Source organism: Phyllostomus hastatus, unplaced genomic scaffold, assembly GCF_019186645.2.
Source record: "Phyllostomus hastatus isolate PE091 unplaced genomic scaffold, TTU_PhHast_1.1 phas_scaffold_129, whole genome shotgun sequence".
In the NCBI taxonomy this organism is placed as follows: domain Eukaryota; kingdom Metazoa; phylum Chordata; class Mammalia; order Chiroptera; family Phyllostomidae; genus Phyllostomus; species Phyllostomus hastatus.
The window spans coordinates 26,243,851-26,260,507 of record NW_025334009.1 but is presented as its reverse complement, the minus strand read 5'-3'; the positions used below and the strand labels follow the sequence as shown (position 1 = coordinate 26,260,507).

General features: G+C 40.3%; 1 protein-coding gene across 5 annotated transcripts in view; it reads right to left on the bottom strand.

Annotated features, from left to right (window-relative positions):
- TBC1D5 (TBC1 domain family member 5) overlaps positions 1-16,657 on the bottom strand; it is a 479,919-nt gene that overhangs the window by 34,868 nt on the left and 428,394 nt on the right. For all 5 annotated transcript variants that reach the window (XM_045856992.1, XM_045856988.1, XM_045856989.1 and 2 more), the window contains one exon: positions 12,259-12,422. In XM_045856992.1, the coding sequence (XP_045712948.1) occupies positions 12,259-12,422 (164 nt within the window). The remainder of the gene's footprint in view (positions 1-12,258; positions 12,423-16,657) is intronic.

Sequence of the window (16,657 nt, the reverse complement as noted above, 5' to 3'; positions counted from 1 at the left end):
TCAGCTTAAAAAAAAAAAGTCCTCAAAATGACACTCTCCTTGGAATGTAATGCAAGGTCCAGCATTTAAACAGTCTTTAAATTTAATTAGTTTATTCAGAAATTTAAACCTATACTCTTGGCAAAAGAATTAGGTCTGCTTGTTTATTTGAGAAAAAGATCTTGTTCCCGCCCAACCTTCAAACCTGGTTCTGAAGGGTGTCAACAAAGGGTTTGGTCATGGAGACTGAGGGTGGGTGACTGACTATAGATATTGACAAGAAAACCAATACCTTATTTATTCTTGGCAGTAAATAGATAATAGTTTCACCACTGTCCAGCTCTTTTATATTAATGTTTGTCTAGAGATGAATTTAGGATTTCTATAAACATTAGCATTAATACATAATGGTATCTTGCTGGTTTCATTCTTATTTTCTTCAATTTCATTTTCAGAAGTATTGTTTTTGATATTCTATGGAACATATATCTTTACATCATGATGAATGAGTAAGAGGCGCATGTGCAATACACAAATATGCTTCAAACAAAAGACTGCCTATAATTTCGACTGGGAACATCCTGAAGGTAAGCAATTTGGCAGCCTTTCTCACAGTTTATTCTAAATCTCCTTCAATTTTTGGCCTCTCTAGTAGTGGGAGTATATGTGGGTGTGGGGGGACAGGCGAGTGATGCAACTGGTGAGTTCTTTACATTTCCTTGTTAATAGGACCCATATTGTAACAGGGTGCAGCCAAGAGGGGGACCCCAAATAGGGATTTGGAATGGGGTCCAGAACTCACGGTGTCCAGGAAATATCAGGATGTCCTCACCCCTTCCCATCACAGGTATGGGTTGGGGGAAGGGACACATGGAGCAGGGCCATTGAGAGCTGTTTTGAATAGCAACAGCCTTGCAGCTAACCTCTGGTGTGGTCATTTAACATATCTATAACCTTTAACTGGTTGCAGAGATATGTTAAATAGCTGTGGCCATGCTCAGCCAGGGGAATGGAAGTAACTTCTCCACCAAGACATAACTGGGGGGCAGGTCCCCTGAGTTACAGCACCTGTGTGGGGGCTTGGAGATGACTGGCTCCATGACATGGGGCCACAGCTGCCCAGACTCACGATGGCAGCCCAGTAAAGCTGGAAGGATTTGAGAGGGCTAGAACAAGCGTAGCCGATGGTGGGAGGAGTCGGAAATGGGGCTGCAGAGGAGGACTGGCATGGGGATTTAAACCCAGACTCGGCAGGCATTGAGAGGAGAACCATGTGGCTTTGCCAGAGTGGGGTCCCCCGCAGCTTTAGAAGGGGGAACCACCACCCGGCTTTAGCAGAGATCCCGGCAACACAGCTGATGGTGCTGGGAACTGAGGGAAGCCTACCAGCTGAGACGGATTACTGAGAAGAACTGGGGGCTGCCTGAGCCACGGACTTCTAGTTCTTTTCCTGAGATACAGTACACCAAACTGGGCAAAGTGGGGAAGGAAGGACTGTGTGTGTTTGTGGGTGTTTTAAGGGACTTTGGGATTTTGATGAAGACATTAGGTCACTACTTTAAGTTTCTATAGCATTAAATAAACATTTCCTTTCCTTTTACGAATCTCTGGCATTGAGAGACGTCTTTCCTCTGGCAGTGGACATAATGAACCTAGGGGGGTCCTTTTGGGTAACAGTATATCGTCCTAAGCCCCCCCTTGTTGCTCTGTAACAATATGACCTGAGTGGTCACGTGGAAGAATTCAGGAAAATGTTGCAAACTTTCACGGTCTTGTTTATAATTCTGCCCTAACTTTGGGATAGTCTCCAAGAAAAAAGGTGATGGTGATCAAAGTCAGTGATCACCTGAAAGTGAACTTAGATGCCAGTCCAAAAGGCGCTTTCTGTTACAGGGACAGGTATAGTTAGAATGGATTTATTCAGTGAGATCAAGTCTTTTGTAAGAGCCATCAAAGCAGCAAGATGAGAAAGATAGGGAACTTTAAAGCAGAACAATGAGAACAGCAAATGTGGAAAAACCATTGGAACCTACAACCAAGAAAGATAGGAATTAGAGTCTAGTCAGGGGTCCGTGAATAAATGGTGGAGGTAGGGACAAAGGAAGTGCCCCCTGCCCCCCCGCCACATAACTGCTTTTCTAGTTAAATGTTTTTCTTTATTTTTTGCTCTCTTGTTTTCATATGCAGCCCATAACTTTCTAGGGTTTAATACAAAGCCAATCTGTTCTTGGCTTACTACCATCAACATGCTTTGAGCTACCAGTGTTAGAGTTCTATCTACTGACCTAAGTAACTCTGGGGAATGTTTTGACTGGAACTGATAGGGCGACATACAGAAGGTACTAAGTAGGTTAACAATTCAGAGGGAAAGGAGGGCTTTGCCATCATTTTAAACAACAAAAAAGAACTTTGGGAATTTGATTATATTTTCTTCTGGTAATCCATTTAAGGCTTGTAAAATCCATCAGCCATATTGCAATGTCAGGGCTGTGAAGAGTTTGGGTTGTTGTTTTTTTCATATATTTTAAGAAGTTGCCATGTCCATGTTTTTGATTTTATCATCAGTGACACAAAATAGAAAGGTCCTGAAGTTTTCCAACAATTGCAGTTCCCTCTTGGGACTTTTACTGACCCCAGACATGCTTTCGTTTAGTTAGGGAAAGCCACTCCCCTTGGGTACAGGACTTGGTGAATGGATATTACCTTCATGCACAGGAAAAATGTCCCATCTCCAGGCAAACACAGCCCTGGGACCTGGGCATGCTGCCTAGTAACCAGAGCACAGGCTGGGTGTTAGTGCCTCCTTGCCCCTTCGGCAGGGCTCCTGTGAGGAGTGCACAGGCCCGAGTTACTGAACGCCCTGTAACTCTGCCTTTGGGTTCCTGGTTCTCACCGCTTACAGTATTTCTGTGCGTATGAATTCCTGATAACAGGATTTCTCTCTTTCAGGCAAAGAGGGGAGGCTGTTTAGCCCAAGCCCCTGACTGACCCTCTGGGCAGAGCAGTTTTAGCATAAAAAACAACAAAAAGGAGTTTCTTAGCCTGAAGGTTTCAAGGCGTGGCAAAGGCCACCAGTGTGATATACATCTCCCTCTTTGTTCAGTAGGCTTAGACTTCCTGTGACAGGAGCAAAGCCATTCTTTCTTGAGTTTGAACTCAGTGGATTAAAAACATAGCTTCCTGGAAATGTTAACAGAGGTGTTTCAAAGGAAAAACAATGACAAGCTAGGGGCAAAAGATTTAAAAGCAGGAACATGCTATGTCGAAGGTGGTGATACCACCCATGGGGAAAGAGGAGGACACCCCAACAGCCTCCACAATTTGGCCTCTGGCCTTGACTGACCTGCAGGTGCCTAGGGACCTGCTCAAAGCCCTTATTTCCTTCTCTGCCCTGCACATGTACACTTTGAGGCGCTGTTCCCAAGACAATGTGACATTGCAAGACTAAGTAAGTGTCAAGTTTCAAGAAAGATCATTGGAAGAAAGCAAACGCTATCGATGACACATTTAACTTGGCATGATTCAAACCCACAGGAATTTCTGTCCAGGGGTTCTAAATATTTCTAGTTGCTTCGCTTGAGCGCTCCCCAAACCACTGTCTATGCCTCCTGGGCAGGGTTCAGCATGGGTACAGCCTGGCATTTTGTATTTCATAGGGTGGTGGAGCTGAGGACAAATGATGGAGGAAGAAGGTCCAGCATGAGGGGGATGAGGGTCTCATTTGCCCCCAAAAGGCACCATCTTCACTGTCCTAAAAAGGACATTACAGGCAAGGCCCAGAAACTCTATTTCCTGTGAGTCTGCTTTCATAGGCTCCTCAGAATTTTGGTTGAAGATACATTTACTGAAGCATAAAGATGCTAAAAAGTTGGTTACAAAGCCTGTTTACAAAAGCTAAATTAAAATGTCACGTACAAAACTGTCGAAACCAGCTCTTTATGATGCTCCTTTAGATGTTCACAGTTCTGGACAGTGGAATTAATGTGAGCTGGGTGAGGCGAAAGGCGGAGACAGCAGGAAGGAATACTATTGATACAGACACGAATGGTCCACCTTCCTGAACCCTGAAGAACTGACGCGCTGCAAAGACTGTGAACAAAGTTCACGTAACACTGAGTGACTAAATGTCATATCTCAAACACATGAGTTCAATTTAGGCTTAGATTAAAATTCCTATCATGAGACTTGAACTAAGCTAGAAAAATTGTAGATGTCTAAATTCATGTTAATACACTGTGTTAAATGGTTATTTTAAATAGCACTGTATTTGAATGCAGTTATCATTAATATTATTGATTAAACAATGAAAGATTTCAAATACGTATTTATGAATTGAAAAAATTCTACAATTAGATAAACTCCAGATGCCAGGTTTCAATTCCATACAGAACCCTGTAAAGAAATCCATTATGATTGATATTTCCCACATACCATGTGTTCTCAGGAAGTATGTTACCATGTGTCAGTCATATGCCCCTACCACCTTTTCGCACTGTCATGGACTTCCCTAAACCTTTGCTTGTACCACAGATTGGTGTGTGTGTGGGGGGGATGGGGTTTATTCTGGCCAATGAGATAGGAGGGAAAGCCTATTGGGGAATGTCCAACTCGAGTTCCTCTAGAAGATGTGTATGAGTGAGGAGGGTGACAGGCGGCATGACAGGACCGATACCCAGCTCTGCAGCAGCCCTCTTGAGAACACGATGGGAGTGAGTTGAGAACAAAGCCAAAATACTAACGATGGTAGAATAGAAAGACGGTGATGTTAATGAACAGATGAATTGTCCAACTCTAGACCTGCCTATCTCAGGACTCTTGTTAATTGAAATGATACACAACAAATTTCCTTATTTAAGATGATAATTTCTCTTATTTTTTTCCAAAAGCAACTTAATATAATCCCAACCACTCTACATTCTGCCAGAGGACGTGAGGAAGAAGACCTACAGCAGACACTGCTGACTGCCTACTCGATAGCCACCACCACTCATCAGTCCTAGGAAGCTGCTGGATATTCGTAAGGGAAAACAATGGCTGCATTTCATGGAAAGAAATATGTTTGTGGTTCAAGACTGATCTCTCACGTGAAGACCACATGGTGGTCTGTCTTCTGAATCCACATGCTTTATGATCTTTACTGTTTATAAGGCATTTAACCATACACCACCTCTCATGGTGATGAGTTACATTTTTATTTAATTATTACTTAACTGTTGTATTTCCCCCTCCTCCAGTTTCACTGTAAGTACCCTCATTGGGACTGCTCTCTCATAATTCTTTTTTAAAAAAATATTTATTTATTTTTAGAGAGAGGGGAAGAGAAAGAGAAAGAGAGGGAGAGAAACAATAATGTGTGGATGCTTGTCACGTGGCCCCGACTGGGGACCTGGCCCACAACCCAGGCATGTGCCCTGACTGGGAATCGAACTGGCAACCCTTTGGTTCACAGCCCACACTCAATCCACTAAGCCATACCAGCCAGAGCTCTCTCATAGTTCTTAAAAAGCTATGTCTTAAATTCCAGTTTCTAGAATATGACCTCCAGTGGATTAGGTAATGTGCAGGTTGTACTTCCACAAGCAAATATGAGTCTGCTTTCAAATTTGTTCTCATTTATCTGACACTTTTTGTTATTTTATCATGATAAGGAACAGGCCAATGAATATTATAAAAACAAATTCTGTTAGTATGGCCATGGTATACATTCGAACTACCAAACGGCAATGATGAGCACAGTGCATGCAGGGGTCACAGAGACACAGGATGAGCACCCCCAGGGGTGGTGTGAGCCAGTAGGTGGTTTCTACTTCATTACACATCCTGTTTCATGTTTGGATTTCCAGCTCAGACAGCTCTGATTTCCTGTGGCTTAGAGGGGATTCTGAATAGACATGTTTAGAGCTTTAGAGATTGGTATGTAATCATCACAAAGCACGGCAAAATGTCTTGCAGTTAATAAGGAATATTTAAAAGATCTTTTAATTGGCTGATGTGCTTAAATATTAGAACTTATCACATACACAAATTGATTTTAAAGGTTTTCTTACTATTTAGTATTTTCCCTCTTTTTTAACCTTAGCAAAGGAAGTGATCTGGAAAATGATTTGGCAATAATTGAGCTGGCAGAACATTTAACAGTACTGAAATAAGTAAAAAATTATTTAACAGTCATATGAATGACCAGCTGAAATAGATTTCTAGAAAAGTAAGTACTGGACGTTATTTTATATTACACAAAGCATGAAAAATAAAAACTATAAAAATTTTGAATTTTTGTCTTGAAGACTAAAAAAATCAGAGCTTGATTAAAATCTGGGTCTGAATTAGGTGAACCCTACAGGCTTTTTTTTTTTTTTTTTGGTGAAACGAAGCAGAGGGAGAACTGTCTTCCTGAGCAAATACCAATCCTCAAATCAACACCAGTGCTGACTATGAAGTAGGGTCATTTTTAAAACTTCCTGCTGGTTTGCTCACATTTCAGAAAAGAAGCATAATGATGTCTTTTATAAACATATGGCACAAGACTTACTTAGTTACCTCTGTAAAGACTTAGCTGAATTGTACACTCTTCTATTATATGGCCACATCAGAGGCGTCAACAGGAATAGATGTGTACAATTTCATCTAAAGATAGTCTGTGGGTTACAGAAAGGCTTTATTTGATACCTGAAGAGGCAATACTGAAAGGAAATAAGTTCTGAGACTTAATATGAGTATATGACACTTGTCCAGAATATGTCATGACTATACCGATTTTGAAAATCATTTCTCAATCATTAGATTAGAAACTTAAGCAGATTTAGCTACACTTAGGTTGAGAACCACTAGTAGATTATTTTTGTTTTAATGTCTCTTCTAACTGCTATTTCATCCTTTTCTTAACTGACATAAACAGTTTCTTGACCTTGAGCTACTTTAAAATATCATCTGAGTCTTGAAATTTGCAACATGTCATATAATTTAAGGCACTGGGACCCAAAGAAAGAGGTGTCTTTGCTTCAATTTTGGCCACTTGCTGTGTGAAAACTGACATTGATGATGTTAATGAAAAACTACCTTGAACATTTCTGAGCGCATGGAATACCCCTGTGTCACACCGTACTGGGCTGGAAATGCAAGCGAAGTAGGGCTGGAGATGACATGTGCCCAGTCACAGGCCCTGGTGCTGCTGGGACCACTCGGGGGTGTGGGGGTAGGACTGGGACGTGGTTCCCATGGGAGAATGATTCCCAGTTATGAGCCTGAATGTGTTCCAACTGTGAACTGTTGTGCTGTGATAAGCAATACTTTTACCTTAAATTAATAAAAGTTTTTTCTCATTCATACTCCATGTATGAACAGAGTCCTTTCTGTTCATGGGGCCAGAGGGAAAGAGAGTGCTGGGGAGGGGCTTGCAGTAACAATACGCACATATGACTTCCACTCACAACTCATTGGACAGAACTAGTCACATGGCTGTGGCAGGTCACAGGGGACCAGGAGGTACAATTCTATCAGTGTCTAGAAGGAGGGAAAACTGGAATTATTAGGTGAAGAGCACTGACTACAATACATTATTTCATAAAATAGTAAGCTAGCCCATTTCTTGGAAAAACACAGAGTTTTCTTGAAAATTTCTGCCTGCATACTTTCCGCAAGCTAGGAAATAGATTAAATTTTGAATAACAATTTGGCATTCTGTTTGTTGGTTCACAGCAGGTCTATGTGGAGGGTGAGACTCACTCTTATTTCTATTTTTGCTCCATTTCTCAGTGGTAAGTCACAGCATCACCATAAAGAAAAGTAACTAATTGGTATTGTAGACGAATCCATATGCCACTAAAGTACGATAATGCAAATGAAACATCTCTCCATATGCCTTTCCCATTTGTTATCCCTTATTCTGACTCTTCACAGACATGCTCTTTGTACGGGCAGGCATCTCCTAACTTATTATGTCAATACATTCTATTTTCGTTGTAACTTGAAGTTATTATTTTTAAACTAAGTTTTATATGTAACACTTTGAAGAGCCAAGCGGCCCTAAAAGGCTTGTTATGAAAAACAGTTCACACTGCCCCACCCTCCACTTCCTGTACTCCAGAAGTAACCACTTTCAATTCTTTTACCCATTTTTTTCATCTCTGTATCTCCAGCTTATATGGCTACTTCTTGATTTTTCTAGAGCAGTGATTTTCAACTGGTGTGCCGCCAGAATTTATAAAACAGGCAGTACCTGACTATTTAGTCAGGGGCACTGACCTCTTTTCCCTCAGACTGTCAAATAAAAAGCTGACAGCGGCCAACACAACAATAGTGTCTGCTGTGAATGCTCTGCCTCAAACCATAAATATGCAGGTCACATAAAGTTCCATCTCATTGGTTAATTCTGGCTACCAGAAATCCTTATATATAAGTATAGACCTGATTTTTAAAAAAATCACTTTGGAGCAAAAAAGTAATTTTTTTTGTAAATCAATCAAAATTATACCTCCTCTTAGTCAGACTGGTAAAAATAGTATTTTTTTTTGTGTGTGCTGTAGAATTTTAGTAATTAGTTTATATGTGTGATGAGATGGAAAAGGTTGAAAATCGATGTTCTAGAGTACCCCCGAATACAAGGGAGGACCCCCCAAAACCCAGATAATCTGTAGGAAGCCCCTTGTAGTACAGGCTTACCCCCAAGGTGAGTATTCTAGGAACTCATCTGTATCAGTGTACCAGTTGGTGGTGTTGTGAGAGGCTGCGCTCAGCTTCAGTGAATTTTTTTGAAGAGTCCTTGAACGTTTTTGCCCATTTCATGATGGGTGATTTATGAGTGCTCCTGCCCACACAGCGCTGAGCGTCCAGCAGTTTTTGACCAAAAACGGCATGACCCCCATGCCCCACATGCCTTATTCACCCAAAGCAACTTTTTTGTTTCCCTGGATGAAAAAGTACTCAAAGGGAAACATTTTGCTGATGTGGGACAGGTGAAACAAAAAATGGCAGAAGCACTAAGAGGCATCAAAAATGACGAGCTGCACAATTGTTCTGAGCAGTGGAAAAAAGGTCTCCATAGGTGTATTGCATCAAATGGAGAGCGCTTTGAAGGTGACTGAAGTTTCAATGTGTAAGAATAAGTACACAATTTTAATAAATAAATTGTTTTTTGGGGTTCCCCCTCATACACTAATTTTGCACTATGGAAGATGAGGATTTCGTTCTAATGACCACGGACCACCTGTTCCCTCCCCTCTGCCTGCAAACACACAGCCCCCACACTGTTTCCTTGAATTTTATCGTGACTTGGACTAGATTAACAGTCACTAGCTTGACATTATGCTGTCTGCATAAACCATAGCCTTGGCTCGCTTACAAGGTTTATCATAACCTTCCTTCCTTTTCCTGTAGCTATTTTATTTTTCTTTGGGGTTACTGATTGTCCTGTGTTTCACTGGCTTATTTTCTCTAAAGTTATCAGGAATTTAAATCCAATTTCACCCGTAGTTTTACATATTTCTCAATTTGTGCAAATATATTAGTTATTCTTACAATTTCATCTTTTTGGAGAAAACTTTCTGAAACCTTCTAACTTGCCTCAATCTGGGTTGGCTGCTGCTCTCTGGACCTGCTAAGTAGCTGTGCTCCCCGAGCGGTTTGGGGATCTCCCTACAGTACCATCTGGGGAATAACTTTGTCTTGCTCTGGATGATCTGTTCACTTGTTCTCAGGCACTCGTCATCCTTAGAGTATGTCCTCATTTTTGTAGCACAAATCCTCCAGTGGATTCTGGGGTGCATGTGAATACATTTTAGGACTCCTGAATGTCTGAAATGGCTTTACTCTATCCTCACATTTAACTGGTTTGGTTAAATGTTGAATGTAGGTGGGAAGTCATTTTCTCTCAGAACTCTGAAGACATTCTTTCACTGCCTTGTTTCTGGTGTGGCTGCGGGAAATGTGTAGCTTTGGTAATTCTCCATCCTTTGGTGGAAATCTTTCTTTTCACCCAGTTCTACAAGTTTGTAGGATTATCACCTTGTTTCCAGAGTTCTGAGCTTTTTCAGTGATGGGTCTGCGTGTGGGTTATATTTATTTGTGTGGGACAATTCCATGGACTTTTTCAGGTCTTTCATTAGTGGAAAACTTTATTGAATTGTATCTCTGTTTCCTTCATTTTATCTATTCTGTCTTTCTGGAATTCCTGTTTTTTAGATTTTGAATCACTGGGGTTGGTTCTCTATATTTTTTTCTTACCTTCCATTTCTGCCTATACTCTATTTTCTGGGGAGACTTCCTCAATTTTATCTTCCAACTTTTCTATTGTGTTTTTACCATGTAGATACCGTACTTTAATTTCTAATGATCTTTGTTGTGGTTGTTTTATGAATGAGTATTTTTTCTGAAGCATTCTACTCCTGCATAGACTTGTTTCCTCCCAGTGGCATTTTTGTTTAATAGCATTTTATTATTTTGTTTTTACCTAAAGAGTCACTGAGAAAATGAATTTCAAAAGAATGATATTTTTAAAGTGAGGTTAATGTTAATGAGGTTTCATGTTAATATCATTATTGACTATTTTCTAATCAAAGGTAAATAACTTGTCCAGAGCTTAATTTGAATTGTTTTTGCTTAATTACTATCTACCAGGTACTCACATGAAAACAGCAAAATGTAGATAGGAATGATACTTTTTTTCCTATTTGTTTTTGTCTGTCATCACCACATCCTCTCTGTGAGTATCTGGTGATCCCTGGCTGTCTTGCTGGCATACAACAGTGTAAACTAAAAGTTAAGTGAAAGGTCTGTGTATGGAGGAGCTGTGATTCACTGAAGGTACACTGGCTGTTTCTCTGACAAAATCACTAAGTTCAGAATGTTTGCGTGTTTTTTCATTTGTGACTCCTGCCTGGAGGGACAAACAGAGTGGGATTCTGGGAAGCAAGTGGGGTAAGGCCTGCACCCTCAAATTCAGTAAACATATCCACCACTCCTTGTCCAGTACAGTGGTGCCACACTGGAATGTGCCTGATCTTGCTCAGTCCAAAGAGTTAAACCTCCAGTCTTCTGCCAGGGTGGGGAAGGGAGTCTAACTGCTTTTTGAAGTGACTTCTGACCAATCCTCATGTCTTCAGTTCCACTTTCACTCCATTTCCAGTTCCCGAGCTTCCAGATTTTAACTCCAAATCAAGTTGTTTTTTGGTTTTTACCTACTACTGACTTGGCATTCAGCTTCCTTAGGCTGCTAAGTCAGTTAAAAGTTTGTTGTTGTCTTCTCTTCTGCTTTCTTATTCCTCAAGGGTTTACCTTAACCACTGACTACCCCTGGAGTGGGATTTGAGAGGGAGCAGAGCTAACTGCCTGCATTAAGCTGCCATCTCTAAATGAAAGTTCCATTCTGCTCTTCCACAAATCAGAGGATCACAGTTCCTACCTGCTGAGAAGGACCCCAAGAGAGGACATAGTGAACTCTTCCCTTCAGAGAGCGAAGTATGTGGTTTGATTTGCAGGTGAAGTGGCTCAAGCACCATGGAGGTGAGCGTCTGGCCCAACGTCATCACAGGCATACAGACAGATCCCATGTTGTCACCTATTCTATGTACCGTTAACAATTATCCCTCAAAAGTTCAATTTTCCCCCCTACTTTTGGACTATTTCAGCAACAGCTAGATTCTTTCTTGTAAGACCTTAAATTTCTATCTTTTTCCAATGGGCAGATGAATTCTTCATAGTAGAATACTGTGTTACACTAGCTATAAAATATGGCTAAATGTTTTATTTATTGTGATTTGGCTTAAACAATTTCAAATACAACCAGGTTTTTTTTTTTTAAAGTAGTAGATCTGCTTTAGATAGATTATTTTGAGTAATGTCTACAAAGACTTTTAGAGAACAACTACCAACATACCATAGTTTAAATTTAATTTGTATAACTTTTTTTAAATAAGTGGTAAAATAATTATATTAAATTTCAAGAAATACTTGAAACTTAAAAAACAGCTTGGTTTGTTTTAGTGTCTTAACCTATTTGGTATAATGCTATTTGCTACATTTTAGGGAAAGAACACAGGCTTTGATAAAATGGCATTTTTAGGGGGAAGAAGGACTGAGATTTGGGATTTAACTTATTTAAAATTGATGCTAATTCCCCCTCCACCCCAGTGTAATATACACATAGCCTTAAAATACCCAAGTTGTTTTTGATGAGTAATTCATTTTAGTCTGTAAAAATTTTAAGAGCTTTATAAGAAGCTTCAACAAATGCATCACTCTAGAGGAAAATGAGGGATAACAAGAAAACCATTGCTAAAGACTTACAGATTCTTTCCTGCCCATAGTTTTGCTGTGTGAGCGGGAACGTGAGATGGTGCTGAAGAAGGAATCCTTTTTAGTAGCAGACAAAGGTGGGGAGCCAGTGGTTTCTCTGCCTCCAGGCAAACTCTCAATGCTTGGAGATGAACTGATGTTTTTAGAACTTTGTCCTGTAAGAAAAATTAAGTAGCAATAATGAAATGCCACTCTTTCACTAAGCTACTGAACTTAGTAGCTACTGAACTTACTGTTCTTAGTAATCATGATACCTCTTTGTTCACCTTGTTGACAACATGACAGCATGGAGCATTAAAATGCATACATTTTTATGTACCAGCATAGCTGCCAAGTTTCGGAAACATTAAGTAGGCGATAGTTTTCTACGTGTAATTTATACTACAGTAGACCCAAGTGTCGCATGCATATAAAACATAAACAATTCAGTTTTTAGAAATCATAGGTTAAAAGACTGGACCCTCAGTAATAGAATCATCCTTAATAATAGAAACTGGAAACTATTACAATGTACATTATACTAGTAATATAAGAAAATTGAAATCCATCAGTTTTTCAAAAGGGTCTTTTTCCTTTTCATTAACTGCAGGACAGATACATGGCTGCCTTAGCCTCTGGTAGAAGCATCTAGAAACAGGGACAAGGTGCTGGCTCACAGGGCCTCTTTCTAGACCGGTCCCTGTATGAGTGGATTCATCTGTGATCACCAACAATGCTCCATAAAGCTCCCTCATACAGGAGCAAGGGCAAGTCCTGCTGAGAAGGCAGCATGATGTAGAAGTCAGGTCTACAGAATGAGCCACAGCCAGACCCATGCAGGTCTCACTAATAAACAGGGCTACTCCAGTAAGATTGTTATGGGAATTCAAGGACCTAGTAAAATACCTGCTGCATTCATCCATTCAACCATTAGTATCTGAAGGCCCAGTAAGTGCTAGACAATTTTGGGTGTGGGGAGACAGTAGAAACTAGTGACATAAAAAAATCCTATCCTTCAGGGAGGGTACTTTCTAGGGAGGGGGAGACAGCCAAGTACAGGGTGGGGTAAAAGTAGATTTATAGTTCCTTGTATGGAAAATAGTGTGGTAATTAGTAAATAATAATACAGGAAGAAACTCTGTGCTTTGCATACTCACAACTGTCATCTACTTTTGCCCCATCCTGTACATTAGTAAAATATATATGATTTTAGATGGTGGTAAGTGCTGTGGAGAAAAACAAAGCAGAAAAGGAGAATGTGGTGGAGGAACGTGTTGCAACCTTAAATAGGATGGTCAGGACAGGTGTCACTGAGTATTGAGGTGAACTGACATCTGAGCAAAACCTGGAAGGGAAACACCAGCTTTGCAGGTGACATGGAGGAGCAAGCACAAAAGCCCCAAGCAAGACCTTTGGGTTTTCAAGGAACAGCAAGGTGGCCGGTGTGGCTACAGCTAAGAATGAGGGGGCGAGGGGTGGGAGAGGAGGTCTGAGAGCAAGCAGGGGATCAGATCAGTTGGTGGTTTGTAAGCGATTTTGGTTACTTTTGCTGAGAAGGGAAGCCACTGGAAGCCAATACAGGATTCGAGCAGAGAAGTGACATGATCAGACTTACTTTGAAAAGGATCACTCTGGCTGCCTGGTGAGAATAGAATTAGGAGCAGGAGAGGCAAAAATGAAAGCAGAGAAATCAGTTTTTGCCACTGCAAAACTCTAAGTAAGAAGAATGATCAGACCTTGGTGGTGAGAAGAGGTCAGATTCTGGACAAAACTGAGTGGATTTACTGAGGAAAAATTAGGGGTATGAGAAAAAGAGGGGAGTCAAGTTTAACCCCAAGTATTCTAAAGTTAGATGCTGGTGATGGCTGACCATTCTCTATGAATGTACTAAAATCCACTGAATTAAAGGTGAATTTTATGATATATGAATTATATCTCAATAAAGTTGCTCTTTTTATAAAGTCAGTTTTCACATTTCCCAGCTAGTGACTGGCACCAAAGAGCCTGCCCATTTCTACCCAACAAAGGGCTTTCTAGTCAGAAATCTTGGCTCCAGAGTTTCTTGTTCAGTTTGCAGAGACTTTTGTGATGTCTGCACCGCAGCTGACAATGTCCACTTGCGCAGTTCTATGTCCTCCCTTTCTCCTTCCACAGCTGTTATTCCCTAAAAAAACCTTGTGCACTTCTGTCTCAACCTGTATGGATGATATTGTTGCTGACCCGTGAAAAGCAGTAACCCTGAGGTTAGGAAAGCAGAGGGGAGAACTGGTCCCAGGGCTGAGGACAGTTTTGCTAGCAGTGAATTCTGTCATTGTCTGTGATTGTCTTAATTTTCCTTCTTTTTTGAAGGATAGTTTTATTGGATATAGAATTACTGGTTGACAGTCTTTTTTTAAAAAATGACTTTGATAATATCATCCTATTGCCTTCTGGCCTCCACGGTTTTGATAAAAATCAGCTGTTGATATTATTGAGATTCCTGTGGATATCATGAGTTGTTTTCTACTTGCTGCTTTCAAGACTCTCTCTTTGCTGTTGACTTTTAAGTTTGCTTGTGATGTGTCCAAGTGTGGATGTCTTTGAGTTTACCCTGCTTGGAGTGAATTGAGCTTCTTAGATATATAATGTTTTTCATAAAACTGGAATATTTTAGCTACAATTTCTACATTCTTTTTGCCCCTTTCTCTTTTCTTTTTTAAAAAAGCTATCTACTTATTTATTTTTAGAGAAAAGAGAAGGGAGGAAGAAAGAGAGGAAGAGAAACATCGATGTGTGAAAGAAACATGAATCGGTTGCCTTTTGTATGCACACTGACTGGGAATCGAACTGGTGACCTTTCGCTTTGTGTAATGGTGCCCAACCAACTGAGCCACACTGGCCAGAGCTCCGCTCTCCTTCTTGACTGCCAACATCTGTATATTGGTATGACTCATGTCTATAAGTCTTTAAGGCTCTGATAATTTTTCTTCATTCTTTTATCTTTCTCTATTCTGGATTGGATAATCTCAATTGACCTATCTTTAAGTTCTGATTCTTTCTTCTGTCAGCTCAAATCTGATACGATCCTCTGTAGTGAGTTTTAAAATTTTAGTTATTGTACTTTTCACCCCCAGAATATCTGTTTGGTTCTTTAAAAAATTACTATCTCTTCATTAATATTCTCTATTTGGTGAGACATTGGTCTCATACTTTCTGTTGGTTCTTTAGACACAGTTTCCTTTAGCTTTTTGAAGATATTTATAATAGCTGATTTAACGTCTTTCGTAGGTCCAGTGTCTCACTCAGCTTCCTGAGGGGTAGTCTGTATTGACTGCTTTTTTCCATGTACATGAGCCATACTTTCTACTTTTCTGTTTCTTTGTATGTTTCAGAATCTTCACTGAAAGCTGGATAATTTAATAAAATAATGTGGCAGCACTGGAAATTAGATCCCATCCTATCCCTTGGATTTGTTTTTCTTTTTTCTTTTTTAGTGACTTCCTTAAAACAAATTTTGCTAAGTTATGTTCTTTGGCCACTGAAGTCTCTGCTGGTTAGTGGTCAGTAAAGAGACAGAGACTTCCTTTCCTTAAATGCCTTGAACCAACAAGTCTCAAAGGCATTGGTGGGGGTTCTGTGTGTGCTTCGGGACATGCCTTCAATGCTCCAGCAGAGATTTACAATTCTGCTTTACCCTTCGTTTCTGCACATGCAGAGCCTCAGGGTTCATGCAGAATTGAGAGATTATACCATTCGCAAGTCTCTCCTGGCCATGCACACAATCCTGTGTGTGTGTCCTAGAATCCCAGAAATATACTGAACCTTTTCAAAGACCCCTATGGGTCTTTGATTTGGCTAGCCTCTGATTTTTCTGTTAAATTTTTGGTTAGCCTCTTGCTTCATTTCTGCCTTGGGCAGCTGTGGTGTTAAGTAATTTCCACGATTACTGTCAATGGATGCCCTATGGATAGGGTTTTTCTTAGTGAATTCTGAACAAGGTCAAATAAAGACAAGCTCTATGAATGAGGCTTTTCTGGGGAGCTGCTGGACAAGTCAAACAGTTACAATTTACTGGGGAATGGGACTTTTAGGATGCTCCAAGTCCATTTTTCCCCTCCAGTGGTCACAAGACTGATGGTTAATAAAGACTATGGCAAACCTGGGGAGGGCTAGGGAGGGATAAGGCAAGTTAAAAAGCTATAAATCATGCTGCTCTAATGGAGATCCAGCCATTTTTTTCTTGAATAGATACTTCTCAAATTGTTGCAATTCTTTGATTCATTTCCTGAGTTCTGAAAAAGCTGACTGATATTTTTTGCCACTGATCTTGTTGTCTATGGAGACGTTTTCAGAGATCTTTATTCTGCCTTCCAAAAGTGCTTCCCTCTGTGACTTGCTTATTGGATTGAACTTGGGTCTTGAAAATCTGTCT